At 44.7% G+C, this 17468-nt stretch overlaps 1 protein-coding gene across 2 annotated transcripts; it reads right to left on the reverse strand.

The window, feature by feature from the left end:
• Positions 1-1992: 1992 nt before the first annotated feature.
• Positions 1993-9603, reverse strand: FST (follistatin). 2 transcript variants are annotated; one of them, XM_075342847.1, is made up of 6 exons: positions 9460-9603; positions 7073-7264; positions 6346-6564; positions 5939-6163; positions 4130-4360; positions 1993-3430 (listed from the first exon to the last, which is right to left on the reverse strand). In XM_075342847.1, the coding sequence occupies exons 1-6, from the start codon at positions 9536-9538 to the stop codon at positions 3351-3353; spliced, it is 1026 nt and encodes a 341-aa protein (XP_075198962.1). In that variant the 5' UTR covers positions 9539-9603; the 3' UTR covers positions 1993-3350. The 2 variants fall into 2 exon arrangements, with proteins under 2 accessions (XP_075198962.1, XP_075198970.1); XM_075342855.1 differs by having other exon boundaries at positions 1993-3738.
• Between the last annotated feature and the right edge of the window lie 7865 nt (positions 9604-17468).

Here is a 17468-nt window from a genome sequence, read left to right on the forward strand (position 1 = left end):
CGCGAAGCCAAATATTTGAGGTATTCGATCATCCCTAGTCAGCACCCATGAGTGTTTATTTTCTCAGCCCTAATCGGACCAAGAAAACAATCGCAGCATGCTGCGACTGTAATGCAATCCTGTTTTCTCTCGCACCCATTCAAGTCTATGGGGCGAGAGAAAAATCGCACTGCACTCGCATTACACCGGTGTACCGTGAGAGAGGGAGATAAATCCCTCCCTCCCCTCCTCAGCGCCAGCCTGTTCCTCCGCAGCGCCGGCCCGCCGCTCCTCAGTGCCGGCCCACCCCCTGCAGCTGAGATCCGCGCGCACAATCGGACCTCAGTCGCAGTGACACTCACATGACACTTGGGTCTGCTGTACTGCCAGCGTGAGCCGAGTGTCATGCGAGGGGATCGCAGTAATCCGCGTGTGGCCCTAGCCTAAGACATTTGGTTAGCCTTCATTTTAGTGGTTGGCGGCAGAGGTGGACATATCAATGGCGCAAGCTGTGCCCTAAGAGATAAGGGGGCCCATTTCTATTTCCAAACCTGGTGAAATTTTGCATTTTATGAGTTCTTGAAATGCAAAGGTCCCATATATTGTTCTTGCACAGGGTCCCTTTTCTGTCCGTGTCCGCCATTGCTTGGTGGTGCCATAACTCACGGTCCCCTACTGATGAGTTCTCTATGAAATAAAAGTTTTTAAAAATTTAAGAATAGGCCAAAATAAAAGTCCAAATCTCCAAATCTGGGTCGGTTCCTACAGGAGAAAAAGATGCCGTAGAGTCATAGGGGATAAATGATTATGAAATGCAGTCGTGACCTTGTGACAAATGCTCTTTCTACAAATAACAAGTGTTTTTCTCTCTCCCACTTTTTTTTTTTGGCTCCGTCATTTAATTGGGTTTCACTTTTAATTTTGGATGGGCAATTAGGAAGGTCTAGCTGTTTGTATTTCTCACTTTTAAGGGCGGTTGAGATGACTTGATAAGATTGGAAGTTACAGAGTGCCAGACAGCTGGCGGAGGGATGGGGAGAGACAAGACAAACAAAATTGATCTGTAGACTTATAGGCATAAGCAAACAGAGCAGAGTTTCACTGTAGAAGACACTGTACTGATTAAGCTGGCACTCCATGCTAAAGCTGGTGTCACACTAAACGACAGCGACAACGACGTCGCTGTTACGTCACCATTTTCGGTGACGTAACAGCGACCTTGTAAGTCGCTGTTATGATCGCTGCTTAGCTGTCAAACACAGCAGAAGCAGCGATCATAAGGTCGCTGTGCTACATGTGCAGAGAGCAGGGAGCCGCGCTTAGCGCTGGCTCCTTGCTCTCCTGCAGCACACATCGGGTTAATTAACCCGATGTGTGCTGCATCTACATGTCACAGTTCAGAGAGCAGGGAGCCGCGCTTAGCGCTGGCTCCTTGCTCTCCTTGCTACAGTATGCATCGGGTTAATTACCCGATGCATACTGCAGCCACATGTCACAGTGCAGGAGCCGGCGCTGGCAGCAAGAGCGGAGGCTGGTAACCAGCGTAAACATCGGGTAACCAGGGAAAGGTCTTCCCTTGGTTACCCGATGTTTACGCTGGTTACAGCTTACCGCAGCTGCCAGTGCCGGCTCCTGATCGCTTCATTTCGTCGCTCTCTCGCTGTCACACACAGCGATGTGTGTGTCACAGCGGGAGAGTGACGACCAAAAAATGAAGCTGGACATTCAGCAACGACCGGCGACCTCACAGCAGGGGCCAGGTCGTTGCTGGATGTCACACACAGCGACAGCGACGGGACGTCGCTGCAACGTCACAGAAAATGGTGACGTAGCAGCGACGTCGTTGTCGTCGTCGTTATGTGTGACACCAGCTTTACAGAACGTCCTGTTGACCCCCAATCAGGGATATCTACGCTCTTGTACTATTGATTGACCCATAGATTTAACGAATTACCTCCAATCCGCCTATTATATCTACACTAGAAAACCAAATCCACACAGATTACAGAGCTACATAGGAAATTTCCATTTTATTGTTCAACCATAATTTATTTACAAATACACTTTATAACTTTTATATACATTGCACATTTACATGGTAAAAAAGTACAAAACTATATATTTAAATGAATTTATATTTAACTTGCCATGTTTTGAAAATATAAAATTGAAATCAGAAACCAAAGAAGTGTAATTGTGGAAAAAAAGCAAGAAACTTGGACTGATAAAGCTCTGATATGGTTACAACCGAACAAGGCTAATATTTTGCCATGAGTTCACAAATCGGATTCACGGATTAACGGGATATGTTCCCATAAAGTCTTTGCGTTTGATGTATTTTATTCCCAGCCACATAATAATGGCCGTTAAAAAACAAGTTTCCGTGAATCTCAGGGTTGATATATAGATCGCAGCTTCTTTTGGTCAGTCAAGATTCCTTGTAAACAAAATCCAAAAAGGATGTATGTACAGGACTAAAGATAAAATCCAATAAATAAACATACTGGAACTGACATGCAAATGTGAGGAAATGAAAGGGAAAAAAAAAGCTCTAAAACAGGTAAAGGCTCGGTTCTGAACAACAGGGCTTTGTGAACGGCCATGATGGTCTACCGGAAGTTCACCAAACCATGAACTACAGAACTCTGCCGACAATCAGGGCTGGATTGTGGTTCGGGGAGGACATTGGGTCTTTGTAGGGGAAGGTACCTGGATTTGACCTTAACCCCTATCGTATCTATATATAGGGGTGACGGCTATGCATGGGTTGAAGTTTAGAGACTCAATGGAATCAATGAGTCCAATCTTGACCACCTCTTGACAGCTCGGTATAATCTTGAGATATCCATAAGTTGAGCAGTAAATATGTGAATAAAAAAGGGTTAACTAAAAAGTTCTGGGACAAATAGCACTATTTTTAATTGGTTATTTTAATAAACCAAGGTAGGAAGGAAGGATGGCAGAGATTCCCAACTTGGGTGACTGGCCCCACACATGCCCTCCCTATAATCCAGCCCTGCCGACAATTACTCTAGGACATCAGTGTATGGAGTTGGACAGTAACGGTCAGTGATACGGAATGGACTTACACGAGAAAAAAAAAAGCCGAACTTTACAAGCAAAGGTTTCTCACAATAAATAACACTGCTCTCCCTTTGACGAATATATTTCTTCAAAACAAGGTGTACAGTCAAAAAAAACAAAAAAAAACATTTTATGTATAAATTATAAAACATGACACAGTATAAATAAATGTCTACCAGACTCAACTATATGTATACTTTTTTTGTTTTTTCTTCCTCAAAATAAATAAGCATACACCTATATACAGTATGGACATCACTCCTTTGCCAAAGGCTGTTCCAACAGTTTTACCAGTGGACTGAAGATAATGGGAAGCTGTAGTCGGCGTCTTCCTCCTCCTCTTCGTCCTCAGGATCTTCATTAATGGCTATATAGGGGAATATAGGGGAGCTGTTGTTTAAATAAGGACAACAACAGCGCAGAAGCTCAGTGCATGATTGTTTGTTTTTGTGTTGTTTGTTTTGCTCTTTGAACAGCCATAAAACAGCGTTGCATTGTATGTGACTTGCAGCGATGCGTTTCGGCATCAACTTTATTTTTTTTAATTAATACTTTATTTTTTTATTTCCTTTCCTTTTTTTTTAATTTTTTTATTTTTTTTTAAATTAATCTATGAAGTCTTAACTGCAGAAAGTTTCTGAAGAACCCGATGGATCAGGCTTTTATTGCAGGTTCCTGTAATCAGACAAAAAGCGCTCGTGTTCTAGGTGTACTGCTTGTGTCCTCAGAGTTAGTAGCGGCCGCTGCGCAAAGACAGAGACCGGATCAACCGGTAAGTCTCACGGAGAGTTAGATCACTCAAAGCATTAATGAAGCATTCAGCGAAGCACATAGAAGCGGAATTAGGAAAAAAAATAGAGGGGGAAAAAGATATTCTCAGGCAACCCCTAGTAAATAGAAAGGATAGCTTTTCCTGCCCAAGAGGCAATAATAGTCTGCTAGTAATGGAGCACGATAAATAGCTAGCCATTGTGCTGGTATCCAATTCTCTCTAGTCTTCATTACGGAGGGGTTGCCTTTCGATATCTTAGATTGGATTTTGTTTGTTTTGCGGTAAGTCACTTACAGTTGCAAGATCCGGTGTGTTTGACTTCCAAAAGTACACCCAACGAGCAGGCTGCCTGCTTCATGGCACACTCGCTGGGGTAGGTGGTGTTATCACTGGCGCAAACTGCTTCATCAGATTTGCTGTCCGGGCAGTAATCTTCACACACTGCACAGCGCCCTCTGCCCACTCTGCTGTCCCACAGGCACTTCTTACCAACGCTACACTTGATGTCTTCACACGACTTTGCCTCTGCAAATAGGAAATCATAGGTCAGTAATCTTTCCAGTGGCAAACAATACATGCATCCCTATGGCCGACAAAGGGGCTAACATACCACCCTTCTCCCGTACACCGTTATGATGACTTCGCACTACCCCAATACTTACAGTAATACACTGTTTCTTCCTTCTGGGGGCCATTGATCTGAACCCTAACTAATAGTGAAGGGCAAGCATTCTCACCACTGCTCGTTACTCGATCGAGCATCGGGCTTCTTCGACACAAGGAAATTCAAGTACTGAGTATAATGGAAGTCAGTGGGAAACTCGAGTACAGAGTATAATGGAAGCCACTGGGAAACTCAAGTACCGAGTATAATGGAAGCTACTGGGAAACTCTAGTACCGAGTATAATGGAAGCTACTGGGAAACTTGAGTATTGAGTATAATGGAAGTCACTGGGAAACTCAAGTACGGAGTATAATAGAAGCGACTGGGAAACTCTAGTACCGAGTATAATGGAAGCCACTGGGAAACTTGAGTACTGAGTATAATGGAAGTCACTGGGAAACTCGAGTATCGAGTATAATGGAAGTCACTGGAAACTTGACTACAGAGTATAATGGAAGTCAATGGAGTCAAAGTATTATGGAATTCACTGGGAAACTCAAGTAAAGAGGATAATGGACGTCAGTGGAGTACCGAGTATAATGGAAGTCACTGGGAAACTCGAGTACAGAGTATAATGGAAGTCACTGGGAAACTCGAGTACAGAGTATAATGGAAGTCACTGGGACACTCGAGTACACAGTATAATGGAAGTCACTGGGAAACTCGAGTACTGAGTCTAATGGAAGTCACTGGGAAACTCGAGTACTGAGTATAATGGAAGTCACTGGGAAACTCGAGTACAGAGTATAATGGAAGTCACTGGGAAACTCGAGTACAGAGTATAATGGAAGTCACTGGGAAACTCGAGTACAGAGTATAATGGAAGTCACTGGGACACTTGAGTACACAGTATAATGGAAGTCACTGGGAAACTCGAGTACAGAGTATAATGGAAGTCCCCATAGATTGTAAGCTTTCGAGCAGGGCCCTCATTCCTACTGTAGCTGTTGAATAATGTACTATTTTGTTTTGTATTGGTCTATACAACCCCCCACCGGATTGTAAAGTGCTGCGGAATATGTTGGCGCTATATAAATAAACTTTATTATTATTATTATTATTAAGTCAATGGGAACCTCGAGTACACAGTATAATGGAAGTCCCTGGGAAACTCGAGAAGAGAGTATAATGGAAGTCACTAGGAAACTCGAGGCTCGATCGAGTAACGAGCTGCATGCTCGCCCATCACTACTAACTCATAACATTTTATTAGCAGTATTTTTAATTATTTAATCATTATTAGTATCGGTTTTACTTTTGCACAATAAGACATCTTCATATTAGATTGCTCTCAGCAGTGACTGTGACAATATATCATCGGGGGAGACATCTCGTCTTCTAAGGTCTATAGTTGTGAACTTCCTGTGCCACAGTCGGTGGAAAGCTATAGGCAGGTGTATAATACCAAAAGTCTATTATTGACAGGTAAAATACTTACTTATACATTTTCCTTCGTACGCCAAACCAATAGACCTGCCGAGCAGGCAGGTTGCTTTCCGCAGATGACACGCACTGGCATACGTAATCCCATCGTTTCCGCATAGGTATTGCTCCGGGTAGGTCGGCTCCGGGCAGTGGCGGTGACACGTCACACAATAGGCATTATTGGTTTGGTCCACCACGCACGTAGAGGTGCCCGGACATAGGACATCTCTGCATGTCTCTGCAAAAGACACAGGACAAAGGTATGAATATGTGTCCCGCTGAAAGCCACCGATGTGCCAAAAAACTGATTGAGGACAGAACCCATAAAAGGGATGGCAATATACCAAGGGGTTTATAGCCCCCCCCGTCATTTTTACATCTAGTGCATCTGTACAATAGTCAGTATTAGCTCGGACATACTTTTGCATTTGCCTTGGTACTGCACATCCAGCTCTGGGATCCCTTTGCATTTGGCCTTGAGCAGGGCACACTCGTCCTTGTAGGTTTTGCCATCCAGCCCACACACCGGGCCTTTCCAGGTGATATTGGAGCAGTCCGGAGCACAAACGCACCTTGGCTTATTTTTCTTATTCATTTTACATTTCTTCCCAAGTCCACAGTCCACGTTTTCACATGTTTCTGTTTTTCAAATAAACACGACTATGAGCTCACGTCAACGTGTATCAAACAGCACATTAGTGAAACAATGTATCTCAGAAGTATCAAAAACAATGCTAAGCTCCTTTAAAAAAAAAACACAACAAAACTATAAGAAGCCCAGAAATGAAGCCCAGAGAAAGGTCCTCTCCAAAAACTCCATCAAGGAGGGAGCACATGTCTTCCAGAAATCTGGTTCAAAATTGAGTGCAGATGTCCCCTTCACTGCTTTAATAAATCCCCCCGTGAAAACTAACACTTAATAATCAAGTCTAGGTGGTCACATTCTGCAACCCCAGACTAAAGGACCCCAGGTACATATAGCTGGGGTATGCGCCTCAAATACAGAACAGCTTGTAGAACTTATCCCTAATGGCTGTAGTGTGATCTATGGGAAGCGGACCCCCGCCTTCCCACTCAATATCGTCCTGCTATATATTAACCTGTTGTTAACATGCTGTAACAATGATGATGGTGCAGAGTGCCCTACCTTTGCAGGGTATGCAGTGTGGTGCTCCTCCGTTGAATATCATCCATTTGAAGAGCGTGCTGTTGGGTACGTCTTCCTCCGTCCAGGAGGTGCCCAGTCTGCCAGTTTTGCAGCATTCCTCTTTGCTCAGTTCAGACCTGTAGAGACCTGTACATCGCCCATTCTTGGATTGCTGTAGCCAACAGTTTCCAGCTGCAAGACATAGCGCCCAGCCATATCAGTGTCACCGAGCAGTGACTCAGACAAAACAAGTGTGCTCTACACCGCTTCCACTAGACTGTTTACTTTGATTTTGTCCTGTTTCATAACCCGCAGTAGTAACACCAGCCTATCCCCAGACACACCGCACAGTGCACGGGTTAACCCCTTGAGAGGCAAAGAAAAGCAGCGCACGGCAGATCCCACCCCGTTCCCCCTCGCTGACATCGGCTTTAATAACATATAAACACAATCCTTCCTGCCTTTATTACGGCATCAAGTGCGCTCATCCCAAGTGATTCAATTCCATTTTGTGTGTGTGTGTGTGCGCGCCGCTATGTTGCAATCTGAGTGGGCTTCAGAACATTTGCACATTCTTTCGAAATATACGATTTAGCTGGATCCCTTACAAAAATAACAAAAAAAAAATAGAAAAAGTTCAATCTCTCAATCTCAACACCACAGCGACCAATAAAAAAATGAGAAAAATTCAACCTCACAACACCAAAGCGACCAATAAAAAAATGAGAAAAATTCAACCTCACAACACCAAAGCGACCAATAAAAAAATGAGAAAAATTCAACCTCACAACACCAAAGCGACCAATAAAAAAATGAGAAAAATTCAACCTCACAACAACACAGTGACCAATAAAAAAATGAGAAAAATTCAACCTCACAACAACACAGTGACCAATAAAAAAATGAGAAAAATTCAACCTCACAACACCACAGCGACCAACATCAAAGTGACACCAAAGCTGAAGCTGTCATGGTCTAAAAAGTGAGCAGCTTCCATCAGTCACATACGACAGGAGTTCTGTTTTCCAGGATACCAAAGAAAGTAAAAACCATCAGTCATCCCATTGAAATGGCTGATAACAGGGGACAATAGACTACAAATAACCAGACAACAAAAAGTGACAAAATCTAATAATAATAATTTGATTTCTATAGCGCTGACATTCTGCAGCACAATAATAATAATAATAATAATAATTATATTATCATAAAATAATGATACTAATAATAATTTGATTTCTATAGCGCCAATATTCTGCAGCATAATAATAATAATAATAATTATTATTTGATTTCTATAGCGCTGGCATTCTGCTGCACATTAATAATAATTAATAATATAATAATAAAATAATATATTTTTTCAATTTCTGTACCACCAATATGCCACAGCACACTATTAATAATAATAATAATAATAATAATAATAATAATAATAATAATAATAAAATATAATATTTTTTTTATTTCTGTAGCATTAACATTCTGCAGCACAACAATAATAATAATAATAATAATAATAATAATAATAATATATTTTTTTATTTCTATAGCCCGACATTCCGCAGCACAATAATAATAATAATAATATATTTTTATTTCTGTAGCATCAACATTCTGCAGCACAATAATAATAATAATAATAATAATAATATATTTTTTTATTTCTATAGCCCGACATTCCGCAGCATAATAATAATAATAATAATACTACTACTACTACTAATAATAATAATAGTAAAATAATATATTTTTTTATTTCTATAGCGCCAACATTCTGCAGCATAATAATAATTAAAAAATAATAATAATTATATAATATTATTTTTTTATTTCTATAGCGCCAACATTCCGCCGCATAATAATAATAATAATTTTCTTTCATTCCGCAGCACTTTACAATAATCTATCCAACAACAGGCAAAAAACAAAGGGGACATTCATCCATCCAACGCCATGGAGCAATGCGCTCGTTACCTACACCCCTCAGGTATCGTTCTAATTCTTCACATCGTTAGTATCCTCCGATATGAATCCAAACAATATCCGGGACACAGATAAAACTTTTCGCTCTACCTCATCAGTAAACTGTAACTAGTTTCTCCAAACTCCTGGAAACAAACTTTTTTTTTTCTCCCAGCAGAATCTTAGTCCAACCAAAAAAAAAAAAAAATTGAGATTCACTTTTTTAAAACTTTTTGAAGAAGAAAAGTATTAGATTGGATGATCTTTTTTTTTCTCTGTCAGTTCTCCCCATGCTGGAGAAAAAGCTGATCATGAAATGATGAAAAATTAAAAAAAAAAAAAAAAAATATAAAAAATAATAATAGTAAAATAAATAAAACTAATTAGTAAATGGTTGCCTCGGTGTGAGCGGTGTGTCTTACCCTGGGCAGTGTGCTCCCCCATGAAGTGGCTCAGACACACAGTCACTAGCAGTCCCAGCACGCCCGGGCGATGGCTCATCCTCAGTCCGGGCGGTGAGTGCGGCTGTCGGGGCGGCGGATCTCTATTGAATGAACGTCAGGCGGTGCAGTCTCTCTTTAAATCTATAAGGGGGTCTTAGCTGTCTGCTGTGGGCGGTCTCCAGTGTGTGTATGAGTGTGTGTGTGTCTGTTTTGGGGGTGGGGATTTTTTTTTTTTACACAAATTCACAGTGAATCAGGTGACATTTTTTTTTCTTTTTAATTTTTGCAAACAGCTGTATGTAGCAGAGCGGAGTGCGCGGTGCGGGCAGTGTCTGGAGCGGCACGTAGGCGGCGGGCGCACTGAATGCACTTCTATAGGGCTAGGCTGGCACGCTGCCCTCCAAGTTGGCGGACTCTCATTTATAACATTTTTGGCAGCGCTGAATGACACTGAGTGGGCGACATGTCCCTGTGTGCTGCAGAGGACGGGAGACAGACAAGTATGCGCCGCATTCCTGGGCACCACGGAGGGCAGCGAGGGCACGGCGGAGGGACCGGCGGAGGGCACCAGGGAGGGCAGCACGGAGGGCACCTGTGAGAACACCTGGGAGGGCACCTGGGAGGGCAGCAGTGGAGGACACCTGGGAGGGCACCTGGGAGGGCAGCAGTGGAGGACACCTGGGAGGGCACCTGGGAGGGCACCTGGGAGCGCACTTGGGAGGGCAGCAGTGGAGGGCACCTGGGAGGGCAGCAGTGGAGGGCACCTGGGAGGGCAGCAGTGGAGGGCACCTGGGAGGGCAGCACTGGAGGGCACCTGGGAGGGCAGCACTGGAGGGCACCTGGGAGGGCAGCACTGGAGGGCACCTGGGAGGGCAGCAGTGGAGGGCACCTGGGAGGGCAGCACTGGAGGGCAGCAGTGGAGGGCACCTGGGAGGGCAGCAGTGGAGGGCAGCAGTGGAGGGCACCTGGGAGGGCAGCAGTGGAGGGCACCTGGGAGGGCAGCAGTGGAGGATACCTGGGAGGGCAGCAGTGGAGGACACCTGGGAGGGCAGCAGTGGAGGACACTTGGGAGGGCAGCAGTGGAGGGAACTTAGGAGGGCAGCAGTGGAGGGCACCTGGGAGGGCAGCAGTGGAGGGCAGCAGTGGAGGGCACCTGGGAGGGCAGCAGTGGAGGACACTTGGGAGGGCAGCAGTGGAGGGAACTTAGGAGGGCAGCAGTGGAGGGCACCTGGGAGGGCAGCAGTGGAGGGCAGCAGTGGAGGGCACCTGGGAGGGCAGCAGTGGAGGGCACCTGGGAGGGCAGCAGTGGAGGGCACTTGGGAGGGCAGCAGTGGAGGGCACTTGGGAGGGCAGCAGTGGAGGGAACTTAGGAGGGCAGCAGTGGAGGACACTTGGGAGGGCAGCAGTGGAGGGAACTTAGGAGGGCAGCAGTGGAGGGCACCTGGGAGGGCAGCAGTGGAGGGCACCTGGGAGGGCAGCAGTGGAGGGCACCTGGGAGGGCAGCAGTGGAGGGCACTTGGGAGGGCAGCAGTGGAGGGCACTTGGGAGAGCACCTGGGAGGGCAGCAGTGGAGGGCACCTGGGAGGGCAGCAGTGGAGGCACCTGGGAGGGCAGCAGTGGAGGGCACTTGGGAGGGCACCTGGGAGGGCAGCAGTGGAGGCACCTGGGAGGGCAGCAGTGGAGGGCACCTGGGAGGGCAGCAGTGGAGGGCACTTGGGAGGGCAGCAGTGAAGGGCACTTGGGAGAGCACCTGGGAGGGCAGCAGTGGAGGGCACCTGGGAGGGCAGCAGTGGAGGCACCTGGGAGGGCAGCAGTGGAGGGCACTTGGGAGGGCACCTGGGAGGGCAGCAGTGGAGGCACCTGGGAGGGCAGCAGTGGAGGGCACCTGGGAGGGCAGCAGTGGAGGGCACTTGGGAGGGCAGCAGTGGAGGGCACTTGGGAGAGCACCTGGGAGGGCAGCAGTGGAGGGCACCTGGGAGGGCAGCAGTGGAGGCACCTGGGAGGGCAGCAGTGGAGGGCACTTGGGAGGGCACCTGGGAGGGCAGCAGTGGAGGCACCTGGGAGGGTACTTCATCTCTGCTGACAACTCCCTGATCAGAGTTTGTTTTCCACCAACTGCAGGAGACAGCTCTAATCTGATCATAAAGGATCTATTACAATGGCGGAGTCTGAGGGGGCAGGTCGGGGGTGCGGGCGACTGACAGGACAGACACCTGCAGGCGGGGCTGCGCCGATCACTGCGGCCCGGACACCGGCAGGAGGAGCAATACAAGGTGTGCAGCGCCCCCTGATGGCGAAACACGGCTCCACTAGAGGCTTGCACCCCGAGCAGCGTCCACAGCTCCACACTGCAGGCAGCCGCTCCTCACCTCTCCTGTGTGCGGCCCCTCTCCCCTGTACAGCGCTGTGCTCCCCTGTATACTGTGTATCCATTACTGTAAGAGAATGCACCATCCGTTCCTCTGTCTAACATATAGAAATATATTGCTTTCCCTATTTTTTCCTTCTCTGACACTATTCTATTTTTATATTATCTATCTGTCTATCTATCTATCACTATCTATCCATTATCTATCTATCAATCAATCAATCAATCAATCATTATCTATCTATCTATCTATCCCTCTATCTATCTATCTATCTATCTATCTATTTATCTATCTATCTATCTATCTATCTATCTATCTATCTATCTATCACTATCTATCTATCCATCTATCTATCACTATCTATCTATCTGTCTATCTATCTATCACTATCTATCCATTATCTATCTATCAATCAATCAATCAATCAATCAATCATTATCTATCTATCTATCCCTCTATCTATCTATCTATCTATCTATCACTATCTATCTATCCATCTATCTATCACTATCTATCTATCTATCTATCTATCTATCTATCTATCTATCTATCTATCTATCTATCTATCTATCCATCTATCTATCACTATCTATCCATTATCTATCTATCCCTCTATCTATCTATCTATCTATCTATCCCTCTATCTATCTATCCCTCTATCTATCTATCTATCTATCTATCTATCTATCTATCTATCCCTCTATCTATCCATCTATCTATCACTATCCCTCTATCTATCCATTATCTATCTATCTATCTAGTATCTATCTATCTATCTATCTATGTTTCTATCAATCAATCATTATCTATCTATCAATCTATATTTCTATCCATCTATCTATCTATCTATCTATCTCTATCAATCAATCATTATCTATCAATCTATCTATCTATCTATCCCTCTATCTATTATCTATCTATCACTATCTATCTATCTATCAATCAATCAATCATTATCTATCTATCTATCCATTATCTATCTATCTATCTAATATCTATCATGTGTAATTTTTGCCTAGCTTTCCTTTTCTTAAAGCACCACTCCAGTATTTTTTTTTTGCACTGCTATAGTGGTGCTTTAAATCTAAGCCCCCCCCCGCCACCGGTATTATACTCACCTGCTGCCACCTTCATCCTTTTTCAGCCCCGCTCCAGTCCTGCGGCGCCATCTTGTGCCCATAACTTCTGACCGGACGGAAGTCGGAAGTTACATCCCTTATGTCCAATACAACTCTATGAGAGCCAGATTGAGGCTCTCATAGACTTTTATTGATTTGTGACCTCTGGCTCCATGAAACACTAGAGCTGTCAGCAGGTCACAAATCACAGGAGCTGGATGGAGCGGTGGCGATAGATGAAGTCAGTGGCTGTGAGTATATTTTTTTGGAGGATATTTATTCCTCTTTTTGTTGCTATTTTTATATTTAGTGTAGGGACCTATGAACATGAGGTTCCCGTGACGAGGGTTGTAGGCTTCCATATTCTGGCCATAATACAACTAAAACCTCATATTTTTTGTACAGGCTACAGCCAGGCCTCTTTCTGTTAGGCCTTGAATATTAGAGTTCCTGTCCCTGTATGATGCACAGATGGAGTACGGCTTGGCAGCCCGCCTGATCTAATAGTATGGGCATCACCTTATAGGCTGCGGGCTTGTGACTGTGCATCTGCATGTGTGAACAGCGCTCTATGCAAGCCATCAGTGTGCACTTTTACCATCCAGTAATCGCCTCATCCATTTTTTGGAAGTGTGTGTGTGATTTGCTCCTCCTGCACCTGTGATGCCTCCCCTTAGTGGGGGTTTAGCTGTATCCTGCTAGAGTACTAGTTTTTGGCCTGGGCAATATACAACTGCAGCCCCATCTTTGCTGGCTGTAAGTAATGCTTAATATTTGGAGGATATTTATTCCTCTTTTTGTTGCTATGAGTATAATACAGGGGGCAGGGGACACAGATTTAAAGTGCCACTCCAGTGGTGCAATAAAAGAAAAAAAAAACGCTGGGGTGCTGCTTTAGGTTAATAGGGTTGTGCAGGGAAATCAAGTTACTATCTATCCACAGGACTGGAAATATCTTTCTGGTTGTTGGGGTCCGACCACTGGGATCTACACCGATCATCAGAACAGGGAACTTTTATCACCATTACATAATGGAGCAGGAGGGTGGCCATATCCCACCACCACTTCATCCATTCTCTATGGGGCTCCTGGAAGCACCGCGCTCCACAGCACTCCGCAGCACTCCGCAGCACTCCACAGGGAGTCATTGAGCGGTGGTTTAGCACACTCCATTCTAGTCAGTGCCTGTTCTGCGGATAGGAGCAAGTCCCAGCAGCTGGACCATTTTGTACTGGGGATATATTCTCCCATCGCTGACTGGTGCAGGTCCCAGCGTTCAGACCCCACAGATCAACAACTTTTCATCTACACCGTGGACTGATGATCACTGTTTTTCCCGGACAATCCCTCTAGGATATCTCTCCTCTTTATTTTTTTTTTTGTTCCTCTTTTATTTGTGAAAGTAAAAGAAAAATTTCTAAGGAAACATGGACATAAGTGTTCCCAAACTACGAGCCGTACAATATGATGTCGCATATTTCCCTCAGTGTGGAGCCGGGCTGGATGTGACAGGCAGTCTGTCTGGGGATGTGGCGCCCCTCACTGCTGAGCATTAGGACATTGCAGAGGGTGTGGGCCTCGCGGCCCCTTCTCCCTGACTTTCCCCCTTTCTCTTTCTGTTTATCCAATGTTTCAGTCTTATTTTCCCCTCCTCAGTCTCCCTCTGCTGCTTTATATTTTTCCTATCATCTTTCCACTTCTCCTTTTATCTCTTCTCTCTTCCTTAATCTCTCGTTCTCTGCTCTCCTCATTTCTGTCTCTCTATTTTCCCATCTCTGTATCCTGTTACCCTTTTTCTTTTCCTCTACCTCAGGGTCTCTTTCTGGCGCTCCTCCCTTCATCTCTCTTTTCTTTTATCCCCTCACTATTTCTATCTCAGTCTCTGTTTATTTACCTCTCATCAGTTTCTCTCATTCTCCATCTCTTGCTCTTTCTTTCTAATATACTTCCCTCTGTCTTCCTATCCCCTTCCCTCTCTCTCTCTTACTTTCTCTCTCCTATCTCTCCATTTTTTCCTAATATCTTTTTTTCTCTCCACGTTTACCTCTCACGCTTCATTTAGTTAACTTTACTGTATTTCCTCTCCTTTTTCTCTCCATCTTTCTTTCTTTCATATTCCTTCCTTCATTCCTTCCTCCCTCCTTCCTTCCTTCAATCCTTCCTTCCTCTCATTTTATTCTCCTTCCTTTCTTTCTGCATTATTCTTGACCTTTCTCTCTCTTTCTCACCAGTGTTCCTTTTCTCTTGCAATCTTTCTTTCACCTTGTCTTTCTGTCTGTTCTTGTCTTTATTTCACCTTTCTTCTATCGCTCCCTCAGCATTCCTCCATCTTCCTTTATATCTTTTCCTTCCCTCCTTCTTGCTTTCTGAAAGTATTTCTCTCATCTTCTTCCTCCTTCCTTCCCTCTATCCTTCCTTCTTTCCCTCTTCCCTCCTTTCTCCATCCCTCTTTCCTTTTTTCCCCTCTAGCCTTACTTCCCTCCTTCCTTCCTTCTTTACCTCTATACTTCCCTCTTTTCTACCTTCCCTCCTTCTTTCCCTCATTTTTTCTCACTCCTTTCTTCCCTTTTTCTTTATGTCTGTTTCTCTCTCAGCATACCTCCATCTTCCTTTATATCTCTTCCTTCCCTTTTTCTTTCTTTCTGACAGTATTTCTCTCATTTTTTTTCTCCTTCTTTCCCTTTTTCCTTACATCTGTCCCTCGTTCCCTTACTTTTTTCACTCTTCTTTCTTCTGTCTGTTTCTTCCTTTTTCTTTCTGTCTGTCTCTCAGCATACCTCCACTTCCTGTATATCTCTTCCTTCCGTACCTTGTTCCCCTCCTTTTTCCTTTCTCCTTTCTTCTGTCCATTTCTTCCCTTTTTCTTTCTGTCTGTCACTCAGCATACCTCCAGCTTCCTTTATATGTCTTCCTTCCCTTCTTTTTTCTTTCTGACAGTATTTCTCTCATCTTCTTCCTACTTCCTTCCCTTTTTCCTTGTTCCCTTCTTTTTTTCACTTTCCTTTCTTCTGTCTGTTACCCCCCTTTTTCTTTCTGGCAGTATTTCTCTCATCTTCTTCCTCCTTCCTTCCCTTCTTTCTTCCTTCCGTCCCTCGTTCCCCTCTTTTATTTCGCTCTCCTTTCTTCTGTCTGTTTCTTCCCTTTTTGTTTCTATCTCTCAGCATACCTCCACCTTCCTTTATATCTCTTCTTTCCCTTCTTCTTTCTTTCTGAAAGTATTTCTCTCATCCTCTTCCTCCTTCCTTCCCTTCTTCCTTCCTTCTGTCTCTCGTTCCCCTCCTTTGTTCGCTCTCCTTTCTTCTCTCTGTTTCTTCCCTTTTTCTTTCTGTCTGTCTCTCAGCATACCTCCACCTTCCTTTATATCTCTTCTTTCCCTTCTTCTTTCTTTCTGAAAGTATTTCTCTCATCCTCTTCCTCCTTCCTTCCCTTCCTTCTGTCCCTCGTTCCCCTCCTTTGTTCGCTCTCCTTCTCTCTGTTTCTTCAATTTTTCTTTCTGTCTGTCTCTCAGCATACCTCACCCTTTCTTTATATCTCCTTTTCTCCTTCTTTCGTTCTCTCTTGTGACTCTTTCTTGCCGCTTTCTGACTTTAGCCCCGTCGCACAGTGTTTTGCAGCTACGATCTGACTGGTCCCACTACACCCCTGAGTAGTTCGGAAGTGAGTGAGCAGCCCTGTAATGTGAAGGGTCAGAGGTCTGGAACGTCTCACACACTCTGTTCCTGTACTCATTTCATTCATAAAAAACACTCTGGGTGTAATCTGGGTGACTTATTGCAATAAAGCCCTGCCCTTTCACCCAAAGTTCCTTCAGCCTGTCCCATATGAAATGAAATTTGTGGCATTAGCGCGGTCTCAGCAGACAGTAGCCCTCCGTCACATCATAAAACTCGCACACACGTAATTAAGGGGTTTGCACCATTGGTGAGGGAGTCCAGTCTGCATTGCCCCTCGCCCCCATGAGAGGGTGGCCCCTGCAGGTCAGGTGGAGGTCATTGGCAGGGCATTGTGGATAAGAAGAATTGTTTTTCCCCTGCACCAGAACATCCTTCCCCAATAAATCCCGGCCCCTTTAATGAATTCTTTACCTTGTTTTTATGTCAATCATTGTGGGGTTTTTTGCATTCATAAAATTAAATTGCTGGAAGTGAAGAATTATGTGGAGTCTACCCACCGCCGATATCACTACAAGGTCAAGGCCCATTACAGAGGAAGGAGCCTCCATACACGTCCGCACGCTCAGGATCAGAAAATTCTGTATACTCCACCAATATGTGTAGGGCAGACTGAAAGGGAAAGTTACTTTCCCAATCAGCCACAGCACATGAAATCTCCCCTGTCCATCATCTGCTTATTACCCCCCCCCCCACCTCGTTCTCCTACAAACTGCTATATATCTATAGTTGGGTCCAGACAGCAGTGACAGAACTTTAAGAGAGATCGAGGAATCATGGTCCAGACGTCCTCCTTTTAGTAACTTTATTGGAGCAGAAAATCACAACAA

The sequence above is a fragment of the Anomaloglossus baeobatrachus genome, chromosome 1 (assembly GCF_048569485.1).
Source record: "Anomaloglossus baeobatrachus isolate aAnoBae1 chromosome 1, aAnoBae1.hap1, whole genome shotgun sequence".
NCBI classification, from domain to species: domain Eukaryota; kingdom Metazoa; phylum Chordata; class Amphibia; order Anura; family Aromobatidae; genus Anomaloglossus; species Anomaloglossus baeobatrachus.